Here is a 21,942-nt window from a genome sequence, read left to right as displayed (position 1 = left end):
AGTTAATAAAAAAAAATAATTACACAAAAGTAAAAAAAAAAAAAAAAAAAAAAGGAGGGCCATAGGTAGCATGAGAAAAATTTTAACAGCCAATGTTGTTTAAAATGCAGCAAGTAATATAAAACATAAAGGCAAAATTGTTAAGCTGTTTTCATATTGTATTTTGGGGTTCATGATAAAGTTTCCATCAAGAAATTGTTAAACAAGGCCATCACTAACTGTTGTTAACTGGTTTTGTGGTTGAGTGGTCTTAAATGTTTCAGGCGTTCTCATTATAATGCTTATTAGTATATGCAGCAGTTATTTATATTTTTGTGTGCTTGCATTTAAAATATGTCATTTAAACTCAGTCATCTTTTTTCCCCTATTCAATAGTGAGATGAATGCAGGAATTATAAAAACAGATCAAAATTATGAAAAGATGATGTTTAAAGAAGCTTTGAAAACAGGGTTTTTTGAATTTCAGGTAGGCCTTTCTTTTAGTAGCTGTAAGCTGTGTTAGTATGAATATGATGTATTTCCCCCTTTTTCCCTCCTGCTATAACATAATAACTAAAGTAGAGATTGACGGAGTGCCTGCGTGGCTCAGTCAAATGCATCTGACTTTGGCTCGGTCATGATCTCACAGTTCATGAGTTCGAACCCCATGTCGGACTCTTGTGCTGACAGCTCAGAGTCTGGAGCCTTTTTCGGATTCTGTGTCTCCCTCTCTCTCTGTCCCTCCCCTGTTCACGCTCTGTCTCTCTCTCTCTCTGTCTCTCAAAAATGAATGAATGAATAGAGACTGAAATTGTTCCCAAGCAGTTTTTAAATTCCTAAGTAATTGTGATTTTAAATATTTCTCTTTGATATTCTTTCGGTTGTGTTCATGTAATATAAGTATTTCTGTTTCTAGTAGAGCTGTGAGTTAAGAGGTTAAGTATAAAAACCAGCCACATTTTGCAGGAGAACATTTTAAATTGATAAAACATAAAGGCAAAATTGTAACTAATTGCCATTGGTTTGAAAACAAGCGTGTTCTGATATTTTCCACAAGGTGTCAGTATTTCCTCAAGTTTGGCAGTTCAAGTGCTTAAAGTAAAAATGTAGGTTTCCTCAATCAGTTTTGTAAAATATCACATTGGGATTTATGTAACTTGCTTTTCATAGATGTGGTTAAATAAGGATAAGTGCTGAACATAGCAGTGTGTCATATTTATAGCCATTTTTGATACTTAATATCTTTTCTTATAGGCTATTCAGAACATCGTCAGCCCTTAATATGCAGTTTAAATTGTGCAGCCTTTATGTCTGTTAATGTATTTTTAAAATGTCTTAAAAATTTTTTTTTGAGAATCATTAATATAAAACCATAATATTTTTTGACAATGATTGGTACACATTTAATTGCAAGGTGTTAGAAATGTAGTAAAACTGGGGTGCCTGGCTGGCTCAGTTGGTAGAGCTTGTGACTCTTGATCTCAGGGTCGTGGGTTTGAACCCCACATTGGGTGTAGAGATTTCTTTAAAAAAATGAAGTGAAACTTTTATGAAAATTCATTATGGAATTTGGAAAGACTAAAAGCTTAAAAATGCATTAAAATAGAGGTACTGCATTTTTTCTTTTATTGTTTTTTTTTAACGAAGTATGGGGAGAAAATGATAAATAATTTCAAATTTTGTAGGCTGCCAAAGATAAATACCGTGAATTAGCCATCGAAGGGATGCACAGAGACCTCGTGTTCCGCTTTATTGAAGTTCAGACCCTTCTCTTGGCTCCATTCTGTCCACATCTCTGTGAGCACATCTGGACACTCCTGGGAAAGGTATCTGTATACATTTAAGATTTGGGCAGTTTTGATTTGGCCCTTATTAAATAAATACAGAATAATGTTACTTAAGAGGAGAAGACTGAAAAAGAATATTTCAAGGCTAATGTTGGACTCATCATCTCGTAATCATTATAGCAAATTAAACCCAAGCTACCTTCTGTTTAGACAAATACATCATATATGTGCCTTTATTTATATACACGCAGTGTGTATATTTTAAAAACATGGGACTACGCATCTTATCACCTAATTCTTGTTAGGAAATTCTTGTTATCACCTAATTCTTGTTAGGAAAATACATTTTAATATATTTTAAAAATACATTTAATTTGAATACATAGATAACTAATTCTGTTTTTTCCAACTGTTAAAAGGTGAAAATCCTGAGAAATATATATAAATGACTGTTATGAGCAGCTTTTAACAAGGTGGAAGTGTCTCTTTGCATAAATATTTTTGTTTTATATAAAATTTCTGGCATATGTAGGGCTGCATATTTAGGGCTTTATATTAGCATCCTTACTTACTGTGAAGGTAAATTCAATTATTTCTCCTAGGCTTGCAGATAAACCGATTGGATGGTTTAATAATTCCTTTTCAACTTTATGAGCCAAACTCCTTTGTATTTTTCTAATGCATGAACAATGCAAAAATGTGCTCATGATATATATCCTGAATAGCCATGCTTTCAAAACTGGATGTATTAATAGGATAAAAACTGAGAGTTTGTATAATTTATGTAATAAAGATTAAATTTAGGCAAATTAGCATTACATAATTTTCTTTGAAAGTGAGCATCTGTGTGTGGGTATTAATACGCTTGTACAAATGGGGCTAATTAAGAATGTAGAGTCAGACTTCACAGCTTGAATTCTAGGGAACATTAGATCAGGGGCTGTGGAAGTGTGTTATGGGTAGCAAGATTTGAACTTTGAGCACGCAATTACAGATGGTAGCCTTGGTATGGAAATGTAATCAAGAACCATAAAATAGTTGTGTTGTTTAATCCCACTGAACTGTTTTTTTTTGTTTTTTTGTTTTTTTCTTAAAGCCTGACTCAATTATGAATGCTTCATGGCCTCTGGCGGGTCCTGTGGATGAAGCCTTAATACGTTCCTCACAGTATCTCATGGAAGTAGCACATGACCTTAGATTGCGACTCAAGAACTATATGATGCCTGCTAAGGGGAAGGTGAAGTCATTTTTTTTTTTTTTTTTTAAAGATTGTTCTTTAAAAGTTATTAGTTCAGTAACATTTGCTATGAATGGAACGTAAGACAATTATTGTTCAAATGTGTCAGGATATCTTTACTGCCAAGTCCGTTTTGTAGTACGTGTGTGCTTGTTAACGTCCGAGGCAGTAGTGGTATGTACCAGGAGAGGGTTCTCTCATCTTTGATTTATACAAAAGTGATGAAATGTTCTCTTCCCTTTCTTTTGCCCCGTAGAAGACTGACAAGCAACCGCTTCAGAAGCCTTCACATTGCACCATCTACGTGGCGAAGAGCTATCCTCCTTGGCAACATATCACCCTGTCAGTGCTCCGTAATCACTTTGAGGTGATGCTCTCTGCAGACTTTCCCCCTACACTGTTGGGTACTGCCTGTGCTGTTTTGTTTGGAGGGTGCTGACAATGTCCGGGAGAAGGAAGACGGGCGACTTTGTCTAGTTGTCTTTAGGCACGGAAAGTTTTTTGTTAGCCTTGCTGGCTCTTAAGTGGATCCTGAGGGAAAAGTTACTTTTTTTTTTTTTTATCATTTCTGAAGCTTTCTTACAAAAACACATTGGATCTAGTCATATGTAATTAAAAGATAATGAGACTTTCTCATATGTGGTTAAAATTATGAAGCCAAAGGACTGAGTTTGCCTTTGGAGTTGATTGTGGCTTGAACCCTGGGATTCGTGAAGCCTTAACTTAGTTATGTGTTTTTTTTTTGTTTTTTTTTTTTAATTTTTAATGTTTATTTTTGAGAGAGAGAGAGAGACAGAGTGTGAGTGGGAGAGGGTCAGAGAAGGAGAGAGAAAGACACAGAATCTGAAGAGGCTCTAGGCTCCGAGCCATCAGCACAGAGCCCGACATGGGGCTCGAACTCACAAGCTGTGAGATCATGACCTGAGCCAAAGTCGGATGCTCACCTGACTGAGCCACCCAGGCGCCCCGAGTTATGTTTTAAAAAAAATCTGAAGCTTGGCTCTTGAGTAATTTAAAACAGAATGGTCAATTTGCTAATTACTCGTAGAAATGGAGAGCTCGTTGTTTTTGGCTCCGTCCGGTAAATAGCTATTAAATATGATTGTCGAATTTAAAGGAAACTCAACACTTAACACTTAGTTCTAAGTTTCCCTAAAGAAAAAAGTTCATCTGTCTTTTTTCTTTCACATTGGAAAAATAGAAACTAAGTATATGTTGTTGAAGTTTTGCTCAGGAACAGTTATTGATAGACACAGACTGTGAAGGTACACTTAAAGAAGAGACAAAATAGTGATTATGGCCAAAGCATAAAGCAGTAACATGAAGGGAAAATTCTTAGCTTTAATTTTTGAGAATTTTTTTGAGCTTTTATTTCAGAAATTTCCATACTTAATTAAAAATTTGTAAAATTTGATGGAAAGAGAAGAGCAAGTGTTTTTGTACTCCTTGTGAGCCTATTTTTATGGAGAGCTGCCTCTTCATTTGATTGTGTGTAATGGAAATAGAACGTGGTCTGTAGAATTGCTTGCAGATTTTGACTTACGCTAACTAAAAAAGTAAAAGCCATTTTGGTAGGTAGAGAAATGAAATTGCACCCAGTGGGTTACATATTCATACCAGCATTTTCAAGGAGGCAGGAGGAGAGCCAAATACAGAATGTAATGTTGCAGATATTTAAAAATGCATCTTTTATTAAAAACTGCTATTCTTTGAGAGGTTAAAATTTTTATGTAGTAATCAGTGACTAGATATCATATGGTTTCATCATCTTTGGGCATTATTTGGAATGGTCAGCTTTTTAAAAAATGTTTGCTTGTTTTCATCCAAAAGAGCTAAATGTTAGTTTTTATAATAAAGAAGGATGTCCTTATGTTGTATACGGTACCATTTTGATGACATAAGGGAAAGGAGTGTTTCGTATCCTCTTTTCTCTTCCGTACGTATTTTAAAACAGCACATTGACAAGTGGAGAAAGTTTTTTTCCCCCTGTACCTTAGTAAAGGTTAGAGTTGAAAGTAAATAGATTATCAGAAATTTTACTATACACTACTTTTCATTTAGATTCATTCCCAAACCTTGGTTTTGATGCCATGCTTTTAGAATAAGGAAAAAATAGGTCACCGAAAATTCTGAAAAGGCTACTTCCTTCATTTCTCATTCTGTAGAAGGGGCTACTTGTGTTTGCAGAAATGAAATGAAATTCAGACAGCACATTTGGGACTCTGCTTATTAGTGATATATGATATAGGCATTTATTTGTAAGTAGATAGAAATGATACTGTTTTTATTTTTATTTATTTATTTATTTTTTCAATATATGAAGTTTATTGTCAAATTGGTTTCCATACAACACCCAGTGCTCATCCCAAAAGGTGCCCTCCTCAATACCCATCACCCACCCTCCCCTCCCTCCCACCCCCCATCAACCCTCAGTTTGTTCTCAGTTTTTAAGAGTCTCTTATGCTTTGGCTCTCTCCCACTCTAACCTCTTTTTTTTTTTTTTCTTTCCTTCCCCTCCCCCATGGGTTTCTGTTAAGTTTCTCAGGATCCACATAAGAGTGAAAACATATGGTATCTGTCTTTCTCTGTATGGCTTATTTCACTCAGCATCACACTCTCCAGTTCCATCCACGTTGCTACAAAGGGCCATATTTCATTCTTTCTCATTGCCACGTAGTACTCCGTTGTGTATATAAACCACAATTTCTTTATCCATTCATCAGTTGATGGACATTTAGGCTCTTTCCATAGTTTGGCTATTGTTGAAAGTGCTGCTATAAACATTGGGGTACAAGTGCCCCTATGCATCAGTACTCCTGTATCCCTTGGGTAAATTCCTAGCAGTGCTATTACTGGGTCATAGGTAGGTCTATTTTTAATTTTTTGAGGAACCTCCACACTGTTTTCCAGAGCAGCTACACCAGTTTGCATTCCCACCAACAGTGCAAGAGGGTTCCCGTTTCTCCATATCCTCTCCAGCATATATTGTCTCCTGATTTGTTCATTTTGGCCACTCTGACTGGCGTAAGGTGATATCTGAGTCCGATATTTGTCCAATATGTCATTTGCAAATATCTTTTCCCATTCCGTTGGTTGCCTTTTAATTTTGTTGGTTGTTTCCTTTGCTGTGCAGAAGCTTTTTATCTTCATAAGGTCCCAGTAGTTCGAAATGATACTATTTTTAAAGTTTATTTAGTTAGAGAGAGAGAGAGAGAGAAAGAGATCAAGCATGGGAGCGTGCAGGCAGGGGAAGGGCAGAGAAAGAGGAAGAGAGGGAATCCCAAGCAGGCTCTGTGCTGTCAGTGTGAGAGATCACAACCTGAACCAAAATCAAGAGTCGGACGCTTAACTGAAATGATACTATTTTTAATAGGTTGATAGCCAATAGTATCAACAGGCATTCCTAAATGATAGTCTTTTTAATAGGTTGATAGCCAAGGATTTTATTTTTTTTTCACATTTGTGGTAACAATTTATAAGGAGTGTTGAAAAGCAGACATTATATAAATCTTGTATAATGGTTGTGCAGTTTTCATTTTGATATGACTAATGACATGTTTTTACAGGTTTGGAGACAAACAAGATCTTTATAAGACTATTTTGTTTTCTCACCAGATAAGATCTAAAGTTACAATCATGGAGGTGTTTTTAGTGTAAGGGAAAATTAAATGTTCAACAGGATGCACCTATTTTCTTTGCCTTCCCAAAAAACATATATCCTTTAAATTTAGAGGGAATAGAAGACTCCCTTCCATATTATACATTCATGTTTCATTTCCCCATGATGCTTGGGGCTGCACCATTTTCTACTGTATTCTAACAGACTAGTAGAGGCCACCATTCTATGGCCGACTTCCTGCAGGTACATGTACTATTTCGCATTATTTAAAAAATACTTTTCTCCACGTTCCTCTCCAACCTATTTTTTTAGGGCAACAGCAGAAAATTGCCTGATAACAAAATCATTGCTAGCGAACTGGGCAGTTTGCCAGAATTGAAGAAATATATGAAGAAAGTGATGCCATTTGTTGCCATGATTAAGGTAAGCTGTGGACCTCATGTAGCAGTGACTATGTGAGTAATGGTTAGATGGTAGAAGGAAGGGGGAACTTTGAGTATAGTCTTTCCCAGGAAATCTGCTAAAATAGCACTTTTCAATCAGTGGTTGTGACAAATGAGCGATCATTTTGGGGGTTTATCTGTACAATTGCTGAGTATATGAAAATATGCATTGTGGAAGAAAAACTAGTTTAGAATTGTTACACTAAATGATTCTCTTCGTGTTCTACCTTCTTTTCTGTTTAGGTGGAAACCATATTGTTTTTGGCTTACATTAGGGTGTTTTTGTTAGCTCCTTTTGCTGGAACCAAGGTAGTACATTTGGATAGGTTTTGCTTAAGAGGATAAACATTGATTATAGTGGTTAGACCAGAGTTTCTCAACAGTGGTCTGTTGATACTGTGGGCTGATAGTTCTCTGTTGTGGGAGGCTATCCTGAGCATTATAGGATGTTTTGCAGTATTTTTGGCTTCTACCCACTAGATGGCAATAGAACATCCTCCTCACCTGCTCAAGTTTGGACCCCAAAATGTCTCGAGACATTGCCAAATGACTCTTGGGGACATCATATGCTCCCCCCCCCCCCCCCACCTCTCCTGTTGAGAAATCATTGCATTAGACTCTTAGCTTTCTTCAGAGAAATAACTGATTTATTGCATTAAAAAAATTTTTTTTAAACATTTATTCATTTTTGAGAGTGTGAGAGACAAGAGCGTGAGTGGGGGAGGGGCAGAGAAAGTGGGAGACACAGAATCAGAAGCAGGCTCCAGGCTCTGAGCTGTCAGCACAGAGCCCAACAGGCAGCTCGAACTCACAGACTGCGAGATCATGATCTGAGCTGAAGTTGGACGTTTAACCAACCGACTGAGCCACCCAGGCGCCCTTGATTTATTGCATTTCTTAAAGAGAAACAGATGGCTGTATGTTGCTGCTGATCTCAGGCTCTGGGATCAGATAGATCTTGGTCCAAATCCTTTTTGTCCATCACTTCTTAGTTTTGAGACCTTAGATAAATCACTTAAATTCTCTGGGCCACATGGTTTTTCATCTGTAAAATGAGGAAATTAATAAAACCTACATTTTAGGAATACTGTGAGGAATACATGAAATAATATACTCAACACACTTTAATACTTTCTGTCAAAAGGTAGGCTAGTAAATTTTTTTAATGTAAATTAGTATATTTCACTCTGCTAGGAACATGGTGGTTATTCTTATAGCTTAGATTAATTCTTTAATCTTCTAGGCTACAGATGCCTGCGTGATGGAGACCAAAATTCTAGATTGTCCTGTATTGTAGTAGATCGTATTCTTAGGAAAGCCTTTTCATTCTCCTAGACCAAAATCAACTCTCTAAGCCTATGGTCTTTGAAGTTTCAGAAATAATTTAGAATTTTGGTTTGACCTACACCAATCAAGTTATAATATATATGCCGATATGTCCCTAATTCATTGGTTCCCTACTTAGCTAGTGCCACCGGTCAAAATGCCAGATCCGTTGTCAATACGTGGATCCAACAAAATATTTCATTATTGATTGCAAAGGCAATTAAGTTTGATGATGTACTTTAAAGAATCCAGTGGAACTCATTTGACAAGTTCTGTAGTTAAATGATACTAGATCCAAGAGGTGGCTTTTCAGAAAACCAGTGTTAGATTGTTTCAGTAGTAATATTTTTTTTTTCAGTAATATTGGGGACTTGCCAGAAAAATTAATGGTTTGAAACTTTTTCGAAAAGCGTTTTGTAAATCTGAGAATAAGAAAATGGCTTCTAGCACTTTTTCACAGGACAAGAAACAGGTTGGACAGTAAGTGAAAACAGTGAGTATTAGGAATCTTGTCAGGTCGCTTTCATTTAGTGCAGCATGTTCTAGGCAGTTAGCTATACTTGTGGATATAAGCTTGGCTCTCGAAGGTTATATTTTGAGTGGCAGAGATTTTGTTTCATGTTCAAGAAAATTAAGAATAAATTGTTTTTCATGTGCTATCAGATTATCTCAGTACCAATATAACCTAAATTTTTTTTTAATTTGTAGAAATTTTTTGTTTGTTTATTATTAATTCACTATTCTCTGAACTAGCTTTAAAGATGTATTATCTTAGAAAATTAAAAAAAGATTTTTTTTTTTTCTTTCTTTTCGGTTACCTGAAGGGATATTTCCACACATTTGTTTGATTCCTTGTCAAAGTGAATTCTTTGGGCTTGCATATTAAGTCATTCTAAATAAACAATGATAAAATGCTATTTCTTTTATAAATCTGAAAACCTTGTCCCTCCAGGCTTTTCGGTGTTGCCTTAGTCTTATCATACCTCAAATGATAATTATTCTGAGCCAATAATTTCATTAACGAACAAACATAGATAAGGGAAACCATGAGTCCAAGGCCTTTCCTTCAACTGTTCAAATTTGAAGATTTTATCAGTTGAGAGAAGAATGATTGCTTTGGAGGAAATGTATTCATTTCAACGTATTCTTAATGTGATTTTTGTTTTTCAAAACTGTTTTGGCTATTAGGAAAATCTGGAGAAGATGGGACCTCGTGTTCTGGATTTGCAATTAGAGTTTGATGAACAGGCAGTGCTGATGGAGAATATAGTCTACCTGACCAACTCCCTGGAGGTACAAGGGGCCAGGGATTGTAACAACTAGTTCACTGTAGTAAATATAGTCCATTTTTGTTTTATATATATATTTTTAATGTTTAATTTTGAGAGAGAGAGAGAGAGAGACAGAGTACAAGTGGGGGAGGGTCAGAGAGAGAGGGAGACACAGAATCCGGAGCAGGCTCCAGGCGCTGAGCTGTCAGCACAGAGCCCGATGCGAGGCTCAAACTCACAGACTGAGAGATCATGACCTGAGCCAAAGTCGGATGCTTAACCGACTGAGCCACCCAGGCACCCCATCTTTTGTTTTATAATAAACCTTTTTATAAACATCTTCTGTGTTTAGTACCTTTGCCAAATATACCTGTCAAAAATATTTTTGGAGGGAGGAGAATGGATGGGTATAGAAGTTGCAGGAATTAAAAAATGATTGTGATCTTATTCCGTTTATCAGTTACTTTATTTTTAATTTATTTATTTACTTACTTATTGAGAGAGAGAGAGAGAGAGAGAGAGGGAGAGAGAAAGAGAAAGAGCAAGAGTGAGGGAGAGGCAGAGGAAGAGAGAGAAAATGTCAAGCAGGCTACACATTCAGTGCAGAGCCCAGTGTGGGGCTTGACCCCACGACTCCAGGATCACAACTCCAGCTGAAATCAGTAGTCGTTTGCGCAACTGATGGAACCTCCCAGGTGCCCCTATCAATTAATTTATACATAAAATACTAATTGTATGTGCCTGGTTTTTCCTCCCACAATTCTCCTTAAAAAAATGAGGGGAGACCTTATGTTTATATTTAAATGCTTTCAAAGTCTCTCATATTATGAGACACACTGAATTGCTTCTTTCTTTTCCCCTCTCCCATTGAGACCTCCAATTTACCGAATTGGCTTAATTAGAATCCTTTGTCCATGAGATAGTATCAAGGTCCATGCCTGGTCCTGTTTTGGATTGTTTTAAAGTTAATAATGTAATGAATATTCCTGAATTTACTCCTCAACTCAGGAACTAAAACACTACCAATAGCTTTCACCTAATTGTGAGTTTCTCCCCATTCCACCTTTCTGCCCCAGTCACTTCATATATAGTTTCTAAAAATGCTCTCTCTCAGGCAACTTAGGCAGAAGGAAAGATAATTTGCCCTAGAAAACTGTGTTAGAGGACTCAAAAAAGTGCTTCTAGTGATAATGAAGACATTTGAGTTAAAACATGCAAGTGTAGATTTTGAATGAAATTGTTCCATGAAATATGGTAATAAAGTTATTTCTAAATAAGCACTTTATGTCATTTAATTACAAATGAGTTAATAATTAATTAATAATGGTAGTCATTTATTTTGTGCATATTTCTAAATGTTCATATACCTGGAGGTCAAAAAAGTTCTTGGATTTTTTTCATTGGGACAATGGGGACAGGTTATATTGAAGGTCATCTTATATTCAGGCATATACATTATACTACATTTCTGAGGTTTTCCAGAAACCTCTGTCTTTTATCCTGTTTTTCATTTTCTCTGATATAGCAGGTAGATGCTAGATTTCACTATAGAAAATGGTAAACATGACTATGTCAATAATACCATGAGACATTTAAGAAGAGTTAAATAATTGATTATAGATTATAGATGTCATTTAATGTTCATTTGAAATTAATAAAGTCTAATGGTCTAATAATTAAAGACCATGTTCTTAAGAAAAAAATTTTTTTGATGGACATAAAAATGATTTAGTCTTTTTCTTTTATTTTTCTTTCTTTCTTTTTTTTAATGTTTATTTATTTTAGAGAGAGAGTGTGAGCAGTGGAGGGGCAGAGAGAGAGGGAGACACAGAATCCCAAGCAGGCTCCAGGCTCTGAGCTGTCAGCACAGAGCCTGACTCCAGGCTGAAACTCACAAGCCATGAGATCATGACCTGAGCTGAAGTTGGACACTTACCTGACTGAGCCACGCAGGCGCCCCATAGTCTTTTGCATTTGAAACAATGTTACCTGTGGGAGCATTTGACCTGAGTTTCAGAGGGGTCTCTTAGTCCTGTCCTGTGCTTGGCTGGCTTCCTGAGGAATACACAGACCATTTCATGTTAAGTGGAGAAGCTAGTTTTCCTCTTTGGTGAAATGAGGTGATGATTAATTGCAGTCATATTAAGTGATACTAATGACTTTCATTTTCCCTCCTTGTATTTAGCTAGAACACATAGAAGTCAAGTTTGCCTCTGAAGCAGAAGATAAAATCAGGGAAGATTGCTGTCCTGGGAAACCACTTAATGTTTTCAGAACAGAAGTAAGTTGAAATGATTTCACTGAATCATTGTATTTTAGAGCTAGAAGAGACCTTAGATATTATATCCAAGCTCATCATTGAAAGATGGAAGGAAATGAGGTGCAGAGATGCAAAGTGATTGCTTTGGTCTAAGCCACAGGTTGTTAGAAATGAGGCTGGATTTGAGCTCTTCTAATTCCCTGGTTGATGCTGCGCTCACTTTCCTTCACTCTGCTCTTATGGGTGGCATCAGATGTTACGTGTGGGTTTAAAAATCAAAATGTGATTTTCTTTTTTTTTTTTTTAATTAATTATTTTTCAAATTTACATGCAAGTTAGTTTATAGTGCAACAGTGATTTCAGGAGTAGATTCCTTACTGCCCTTTACCCATTTAGCCCATCCCACCTCCCACAACCCCTCCAGCAACCCCTCTGTTTGTTCTCTGTATTTAAGAGTCTCTTATGTGTTTGTCCCCCTCCCTGTTTTTATATTATTTTTGCTTCCCTTCCCTTATGTTCATCTGTTTTGTATCTTAAATTACTCATATGAGTAAAGCCATATGATAGCTGTCTTTCTCTGACTAATTTCGCTTAGCTAATACCCTCCAGTTCCATCCACGTAGTTGGAAATGGCAAGATTTTATTCTCTTTGATTGCTGAGTAATAACCATTGTATATATATAACTGTTAGGGTCAGGCGTAAGGCAGGGTAAAGATAGGAGTCAGAGGCTAAAAAATTTTAGCAGTCAAAGGCTTTATTTGGGAACTAAGGGCTCGGGCGAGGTTCCGTGACTCAGGGAGAGAGAGAGAGAGGAGTCAGGGAAGTCCCACCCAGGTGTGGTGGGGTGGGGTTTTTAAGCTGCAGCGGTTCCGGGTTTAGGTCCGGGTGGGCCTTATTTGAATCAGGTCGTGCTGTCGCTTGGTGATTGGTTGACCTCCAGTTCGTTCTGGCAACTTTTCGTTGAGTTGCGCTGGCAAGATGGCCGCCCCCTCTACTGTGGTTCCAAGGACATCCTAACATACACCACATCTTCTTTATCCATTCATCCGTTGATGAATATTGGGGCTCTTTCCATACTTTGGCTCTTTTGATAGCATTGCTGTAAACATTGGGGTGCATGTGCCCTTCAAAATAGGATTTTCAAAACCTGATTTTTTTAACCTTTTTTTCTTTTTCTTTTTTTTATTAATTTTAATTCCAGTATAGTTAACATACAGTGTTATATTAGTTTCAGGTGTGCAATACAGTGATTCATCAATTCTGTAGATTACTCAGTACTTGCCATGATAAATGTACTCTTAATCCCCATCACCTATTTCAACCATCCCCCCCAGCCACCTCCCCTCTGGTAGCCATCAGTTTGTTCTCTATAGTTAAGAGTCTGTTTTTGTGTTTGTCTCTTTTTGCTTTGTTCGTTTGTTTCGTTTCTTAAATTCCACATGTGAGTGCAATCAGTATGGTATTTCTCTGACCGACTTATTTCACTTAGCAGTATAATCCCTAGATCTGTGCATGTTGTTGCAAATGGCAAGATTTCATTCTCTTTTATGGCTGAGTAATAGTCCATTCTATATATATTTATATACTTCTATTTATACACACACACAGACACCCCACATCTTCTTTATTTATCAATTGGTGGACATTTGGGCTGTTTCCATAATTTGGCTATTGTAAATAATGCTGAATAAACATATGGGTGTATGTATCCATTTAAATTAGTGTTTTCCTATTCTTTGTGTAAATACCCAGTAGTGGAATTACTGGATCATATGGTAGTTCTATTTTCAACTTTTTGAGGAACTTTCATGTTGTCTTCCAGAGTGACTGCAACAGTTTGCATTCCCACCAACAGTGCATGAGGGTCCCTTTTTCTCCATGTCCTTGCCAACACCTGTTGTTTCTTATGTTGTTAATTTTTAGCCATTCTGACAGGTGTGAGGTGTTCTCATTGTGGTTTTGATTTGCATTTTCCTGATAATGAGTGATGTTGAGTGTCTTTCCATGTGTCTCTTGGCTATCTCTGTATCTTCTTTGGAGAATGTCTGTTCACATCTTCTGCCCATTAAAAAAAGTTTTGTTTTTTTTTTATGTTTATTTATTTTCAAGGTGGGGGGCGGAGACCGAGACTGAGTGAGGGAGGGGCAGAGAGAGAAGGAGACACAGAATCCGAAAGCAGGCTGTCAGCATAGAGCCTGATGCAGGGCTCGAACTCATGAACTGTGAGATCGTGACCTGAACCGAAGTCGGAGGCTTAACGGACCGAGCCACCCAGGCTCTCCTGCCCATTTTTTAATTGGATTATTTGTGTTTTGGGTGTTGACTTGTGTCAGTACTTTACATATTTTAGATACTAACCCTTTATCGCATATGTCATTTGCAAATATCTTCTCCCATTCAGTAGGTTGCCTTTTAGTTTTGCTGTTTCCTTCTCTGTGCAGGAACTTTTTATTTTGATATAGTCCCAAGAGTTTACATTTGCTTTTGTTTCCCTGTCTCAGGAGACATACCTAGAAAAATATCGTTATGACCGATGTCAGAGAAAGTGCTGCCTCTGCTCTCTTCCAGGATTTTTATGCTTTCAAGTCTCACATTTAGGTCTTTAATCCATTTTGAGTTTATTTTTGTGTCAACACCTGACTTTTATTAAAAAATAAAGTGGAAATTGATATGTAAGATTTTTTAAATAGTGAAAAGGAGCTTTCTTACTTTAGATGAGTCTTGGTTCGATAAGGTTATTTAAGATTTTTTAGCTTCTGGCATAAACCAGATTGATGAATCATCTTACATTATACTAGAAATAACTTTTTTCCCCTTAGTTTTTGGCCAGTATTGGTGAAGATAAGCAGGTTTTAGAGTTTTGGGAGATTCTGTTTATTTGCTCTCAATCCATTGCCTGGTGGACTGCAACTGTGGGAGTCCATAAAATGCCCTACTTTTCTTGATAAGTATCCTGTTACTTTTACCACATTTAATTGAAAATGCAACAAAGACAAAAAGCCTATTTGAAAGAATGAAGGCCTCATTACATTAAAAATATGTGGTTATTTATTTATTCATTTATTTATTTTAAAGGTTTTTTTCTTTTTTAAGTTTGTTTATTTATTTTGGGAGAGAGGGAGTAGGGGAGGGGCAGAGAGAGAGAGGGAGACAGAGCATCCCAAGCAGGCTCCGCACCATCAGTGCAGAGCCCGATATGGGGCTTGATCCTGTGAACCATGAAATCATGACCTGAATCAAAGTTGGATGCTTACGCGACTGAGCCACTGAGGTGCCCCTATTGTTGCTTTTTATTTAAAAAAAAATTTTTTTTTTAACGTTTTATTTATTTTTGAGACAGGGAGAGACAGAGCACGAACGGGGGAGGGTCAGAGAGAGGGAGACACAGAATCTGAAACAGGCTCCAGGCTCTGAGCTGTCAGCACAGAGCCCGACGCAGGGCTCGAACTCGCGGACCGCGAAATCATGACCCGAGGCGAAGTCGGCCGCTCAACCAACCGACTGAGCCACCCAGGCGCCCCTATTGTTGCTTTTTAAAGTGTAGTCCTTTCGGGGCGCCTGGGTGGCTCAGTCAGTTAAGCGGCCGACTTCGCCTCGGGTCATGATTTCGCGGTCCGCGAGTTCGAGCCCTGCGTCGGGCTCTGTGCTGACAGCTCAGAGCCTGGAGCCTGTTTCAGATTCTGTGTCTCCCTCTCTCTGACCCTCCCCCGTTCGTGCTGTCTCAAAAATAAATAAACGTTAAAAAAAAATTTTTTTTTAAAGTGTAGTCCTTTGGCCCATTGGATAGGTACATGAAATAGAGTTCCCTTTACAAATATGTTTCTGTCAAGCTACTTTCAAGCGTTCCCTTAAGCTACTATGTCTTTAAGTTTTTCCTAAGACTCAGTGGACTTTTTCCACTTAAAATAATGAGCAAAGTCTTTGGCTATATAGCTTATATAATGTAGGAAATAGTATGGTATATGATGGGGTTTAATCCAGGCTCTGCTTCTTACTAGCTCTGTAACCTTGTTAATGTTTCTGGTGCTCAGCTCTTATCTGTGAAAAGAGGTTTTAAAGAACTACCTTTCAGCTTATAGGAATCATGTCTATAAAATGCTTAGTACAGTACCTGGTACGTAGTAGAAATTCAGTAAATGATGGGAGTTAAAAGAAGAGAAAATATAATTATTGTTGTTCTCCATCATCAGTATTGATATATATAGTCAGTCATTTTCATCTAGGCATTTGGTTGTAAGCATGAGCTTTTGTACATCTTTTATTTCATATTTGAGTATCGCTTGGTCTTGATATTAGACTACCAGAATTAAATTTTTCATTGAGCATTAAAACTTTTATAGAGATTTTCCCTCCCTCAGCAGTATTCAAGTTTGATTTTGTAAAACAATCATTTTCTCTTTATTTTCCTAGCCTGGTGTGTCAGTTTCCTTAGTAAACCCCCAGCCATCCAATGGCCACTTCTCAACCAAAATTGAAATCAGGCAAGGAGATAACCGCGATTCCATAATCAGGCGTTTAATGAAAATGGACCGAGGAATCAAAGGTAAATGGTTTTCCTGAAATGCACATTTGGCAGTAGTTTGCAGACATGAGTTTTTTTTTTTTTAAAGGTTTTTTAATGTTTATTTATTTTTGAGAAAGAGAGAGAGAGACGGAGCATGAGTGGGGGAGGGGCAGAGAGAGAGGGAGACACAGAATCTGAAGCAGGCTCCAGGCTCTGAGCTGTCAGCACAGAGCCTGACACCAGGCTCGAGCCCACGAATTGCGAGATCATGACCTGAGCCGAAGTTGGGCACTTGACAGACTGAGCCACCCAGGCGCCCCTGGACATGATGAGTTCTAAGCAGAGGGGAGAAAGGAGCATCTGGTCTGCTGAGGGACAGCAGTGGCATGTTATGCAAAGAGTATTGGGCTCAAAATCAGGAAGCCTCTATTCTCTTTTGGATGTTGTGGCTATGCAGCTTGGTGACTTGGCCATGTCACTTAAACTCTAAACTGACCTCTTTTTTAGTAAAAAGAGGACAGTTGGATTAGATAGTTTTCCAAGACTCTGCCTAGCTTTAGAATTGTAGCAAGCAATTTCCTTCTTTTAAATGTTTTCAGACAGAAGGTGTACATACACGTAATATTTCAAATTAACCTGCTTACTAGGTCTGTTCCTGGGGAAGGAAGAGAAACAGAGTGAAACTTATTGAGCATATTCCATGTATTAGCCATTTAATCCTTTTACTGCCGTAGAATGTAGAGGGTATTATTATTCCCTTTTTGCAGATGATGAGATAGAGTTCCGAAAGGCTAAATAACTTGCAGTTTCATTAAGGTAGTATATCCTCGAGTTGGAATCCAAACTCAGGTCTGTTTGACTCCATAGCTTGTATTCTTTCTTCTAAACAATATGCTTCCAGTTAAAATATGTAATTAATCTTAATTTCTTACCAAGATTAAGTCTAGATCTTCTATGATTAGATTTAATATAATAAATATATATAATAAATAATATATAATATATAATATATAATAAATAATATAATAAAATTATTATATTATATGTTATATAATACTATATTATATATATATTACATATAATATGTTAATATATTATATATATTATATTATATATTCTTTTTCTATCACTCAGCCACGTTTAAGGGGGAGCAGTGTGAAGGGAGTTAGTGTGTCTTTCCATTATTTTTCTTCTAAATTATAAAGACAAATTAATCTCCAGATTCCCTATTTTGCATTCTCACTCTCTCTTCTTGATGGCAATCAAGAGTTGATTGGGTTACATTCTATCAGTATAGAAATTTTCTGAAAAGATTTCGAAATCTAAGACAATGACCTAATTTATGGAATGATATTCAGGTCAGCCATATCACATTAACATAGAAGACTTAAAATAGCTCTTTGGAATTCATCCTACACGTATTTTTTGTTCTTTGGAGGTCATTTATTCATCTTCTGTGGACATTTCTTGAGAGACTATGAGTAGAGTGTATGCAGTATACATGTGGCGGCTCGTGTGTGTGTACCTGGGGCTTTGGGGAGCCCACAGAGTGCTGCTTGTTAGGCGGCTGTGTCTAGTGAAGGAGCAGGGTGCGAAGTTATTCACATACATGATCATAACCTAAGGACAAACTGCTGCATACCATAAGGGAGGTGTAGATAAAGTTTATAGCACAGAAAACAGTGAGATTATTTCCAGCTCTGGTGATCAGGGATGAATTTACAGAGAAAACACTGTTTAGATGGGACCTTGCAGGTTACATCCAAGAGGGCGAGGGGAAAGGGCATGCCAGCAGGAGGGAAACACTAATGTCTGCCTGTATAGCGGCAGTGTGTTAGGGCTAGGGAGTTTTCATTTGTAAACATTTAAAAAAATTGTGGTGAAATATCCATAACATAAAATTGGCTGTTTTTGTGCTTTTTGAACGTACAGTTCAGTGGCATCAAGTTTACTTACGTTGTTGTGCAACCGTCACACTGTTCATCTCCAGAACTTTTCCATCATCCACACTGACACCTTGTACCTGTTAAACAGGAACTCCCCGTTCTACCTCTCTCTACTTCTTGGTAACCACTGCTGTCCTGTCTCTTTGCATTCCACCGTTCTAGGTACCTTGTAGAAGTGGGATCCTACAACGGTGTGAAGAGGTGGTTTATTTCCCTTAGCAAAATGTCAGGGATCGTTCATGTTGTTACAGACATTTATCACATTCCCTCAGTAAACCAGGCAGTGCCATCCGTAGAACTCACGGGCCACAAAATGCAGAACTTGAAAACTGTGCAATGTTAACGTCTTGGGAGCCTTCCTGTGGCCTTCCATTTGGCTGTTTTGTGTTGCATATATTCAGTCACGAGAAGATTTGGGGAAAGGCATAACTCTTATCTTTGAAGAATAATATGATGGCATTTAAAGAAAATAGCTGTGGGGACCCATGTGATAGGATTACTCTGAAGTTGTACTGTGTGAGAGGATGTATTCCTCTATTGAACATTGTGTTTTGTAATGTTAAAATTGCCTCCCTTTAAAATATGCTCAGATACAGGGCTGACTAGTTTCTTCAGCATTGTGCTGAAACGTGTTTTCTATATCTTGCTTCTTCTCGCTGGGCCTCTGGCATGATTCTTATATCCTTTGTCATACTGGCTGTGAATAATATTATCATAAAGTACTTTAAGTTTGATGTTTGTAGCTGTTGTGAATTTTCGAAAATGGATAGAAACGTTAGGGTGGAGTTAGAAATGGATATTCCTTCAAGTATCTGCAGAAGAGCTCTAACCTTGAGACTTTTCCAGGAGCCCTCAGGATGCTTTGATACCCAAAGGAGCTGAGTATATTGAGTGTATGAGATGGGAAGGGAGTGAAATTCAATAACGTATTTCTCACTCTGTTTGCTGCATAGCCAGTAAGTTGTCCAATTAGTGCCAATTGCATTGAGGGTGATTATAATCTAGGTCCAGGAAGAACTGGAGTAAAACCATCATTTCTGTCCACAAAGGCCACTGAGCAACTATTTGAGGATAATGACTTTAAATCACTCCCAGCCCATGCCCCATATGAACTGATACCATGGAGGTGAAAGGCTCCATTTCACATTATCAGTCCCTAGGGACTTTCAATCACTCTCATCTTTTCTCTAAGTGCCTTAATTCTTGTGTAGTTGCAGACTTAAATTTCTACATTTGCAATGACGAGAGAAGTCTGGGATAAGAAAAGATAGTAAAACCGCTCCAAGAATTATTGGCAGTAATGAGCTGCATGGTGAAACATCAAAGAAAATAATGTTTTGTCACTTAGATGCCGGATTGAGTATTAAGGTTTCTTTGAAATAGTTTGATTCAGAATTGCTTGGAATGATAAGGGAGGTCTGTTTCAGAGAGGAAGGGAGAGAGAGAGAAGGAGGAGGAGGAGAGAGGAGGAGGGAGGAGGAGGAGGAGGAGGGAGGAGGAGGAGGAGGAGGGAGGAGGAGGAGGAGGAGGGAGGAGGAGGAGGAGGAGGAGGAGGATAGTGAAGGGCAGGGGAGAGGGAAAAAGTGAGAGCGAGAGGTGGGGGTGCAGACCTACAGTATTTCATGTATTTTATGCCTCATGCATAAAACCTGCTGGTAGAACTTCTCACCACATCTGTAGCAAAATATTTAGTATCAATGTGCATGTTGAATTGTAATAGCTGTTAAGATAAATTGTACTCTCTCCCCCAAATAGGACTTGCAGGCAGGGTTTGCCTTCGTGGTAGTCTGAGGTAATTGTTCTGTAAGCTTCACTCTCCCTATGCTAAACTTGCCGCCTTTCAGTCTTTGTCTCCCAAAGAAAACATAATGCCTGGATAACTTGTACTCCTGGCATAGCCACCAGCTGCATTAATGTCTGCTTTTATCTCTTATCCCTCTCATGCTAAGCTTCATACTCTCAAAGCAACATGAGAAAGTGTAGCTCTCAGACCACCTAGCAATCTGCTTTAGAGAGGGGTAGGAAGTAAATCAGAAAATATCTTCTATTTCTGTTGATCGGGTTAAGTATAACTAGCCATGCTACACTTAGAATGAGATATAAACGCACAATCAGCATTTGTAGTCATTTGTGATGTTTTCCCACTATATAAAATAAAAGCATTTGATGTTGGGACATCTCAGAATTGCTGAAATAAATTTTTTTTCAGGCTCAGTTGTTGGCAGGATTTTTGGATCATAAATTTGTTCGAGGGACAAGTGCGTTCTTTGCCAGGAGCCATCTTATCAGCTTGCATAAGAGCAGATCAGGAAAATCGCAAGCAGGGTAGGGCTGGAGCTCATCCAGAAGCTCAAACTTCTGAGAGCTGTGCCCTTTCCCCTGTCCTTCCCCATCTCTCCTTGTCTCTCATCAGCTTGGTAATACAAACACTTTTCATCCTTTGAGCAAAACAAGAAACTGGTAATGCTATTTCTTAGAGTGGTAATTCTTCCTCTAAAAGTATCTTTCCAAAAAAGCTACAACGCTTGCAGTTTTAATGTATCCCAGGAGCAAGACAAGAAAGAGAAATAAGTTTTGGACTGATTGATATTTTGAAAAATGGTTAATTGAAGCATATAAAAAGTGATTTGAGAAACCATATAGGATAGTGCTCAAAAATATACTCCATCCTTCCTCTTGGTTTGTAATTCGAGATGTGTTATGTAGAATCTCTGTATCTCTGAATCTTTGATCTGAGTAGAAGCTGACAGGATGGAGATGTGTTAGATTTAGCTTGGCTTTCTGAGATGGAGTCTTATTTAATAATCTCATACAAATATCTTTTAGGTAAACAACCAATGTGTTTAAAACATGAATTGTCAGGTTTAGGCATGGGTTTGAGTCAGTGACTGTAATTAAATGCTCAAAATGATCTTTTTTTTTTTTTTTTTTTTTTTTTTTTTTTGCTGTAGACCTTTCTAAAGTGAAGCTGATGAGATTTGATGATCCACTCTTGGGGCCTCGGCGAGTTCCTGTCCTGGGAAAAGAGCACACTGGGAAGACCCCCATTTCTGAGCATGCTGTTTTCCACGTGGACCTCATGAGCAAGAAAATTCATCTCACTGAAAATGGGCTAGGGGCAGATATTGGTGATACAATTGTTTATTTGGTTCATTAAACTCATGCAAATTGGAGATATATCCTGGTTTCTGGAGATATGACTATTCTGTGTCTACAGATTGGCTATGAGAACCTAAGACTGAACCTTGATAGACTTCATTTCTAATGATCAAATTCTGCATGTATTCATAATTACACCAAGTCATCTTGGGTTCCTAGACCTAATAAATTATTTTTTTCCTCCTTGGGACTTCTGAGAGAAGTAGTTTGTATCATTTTTTATTTTTTATTTTTTTATTTTTTGGTCTTTTAACAAATTACTGCTATTTCCTAGAAGCTTCCTTTTTTAAGTTTATTTATTTATTTTGAGAGACAGAGACAGAGACAGAGAGCAACTGGGAAAGGGGCCGAGAGAGGGAGAGAGAGAATCCCAAGCAGGCTCCACACTTTCAGTGCAAAGCCTGGTGTGA

The 21,942-nt window shown here is 37.7% G+C and overlaps 1 protein-coding gene and 1 non-coding gene across 2 annotated transcripts in view; both read left to right on the top strand.

Annotated features, from left to right (window-relative positions):
• Positions 1–21,729, top strand: part of LARS1 (leucyl-tRNA synthetase 1) — a 77,293-nt gene extending 55,564 nt beyond the window's left edge. Inside the window, exons 24-32 of the mRNA XM_042938419.1 lie at positions 376–466; positions 1,665–1,805; positions 2,863–3,003; positions 3,260–3,370; positions 6,935–7,045; positions 9,580–9,684; positions 11,848–11,943; positions 16,334–16,466; positions 21,325–21,729. Of these exons, the coding sequence (XP_042794353.1) occupies positions 376–466; positions 1,665–1,805; positions 2,863–3,003; positions 3,260–3,370; positions 6,935–7,045; positions 9,580–9,684; positions 11,848–11,943; positions 16,334–16,466; positions 21,325–21,530 (1,135 nt within the window). The 3' untranslated portion in view covers positions 21,531–21,729. The remainder of the gene's footprint in view (positions 1–375; positions 467–1,664; positions 1,806–2,862; positions 3,004–3,259; positions 3,371–6,934; positions 7,046–9,579; positions 9,685–11,847; positions 11,944–16,333; positions 16,467–21,324) is intronic.
• Positions 1,421–1,493, top strand: TRNAK-CUU. The gene has a single exon. It is a non-coding gene; the product is annotated as a tRNA-Lys (tRNA).
• Positions 21,730–21,942: the final 213 nt, after the last annotated feature.

The sequence above is a fragment of the Panthera leo genome, chromosome A1 (genome assembly GCF_018350215.1).
Source record: "Panthera leo isolate Ple1 chromosome A1, P.leo_Ple1_pat1.1, whole genome shotgun sequence".
NCBI classification, from domain to species: Eukaryota; Metazoa; Chordata; class Mammalia; order Carnivora; family Felidae; genus Panthera; species Panthera leo.
This window is presented reverse-complemented; position numbering and strand designations above follow the sequence as displayed.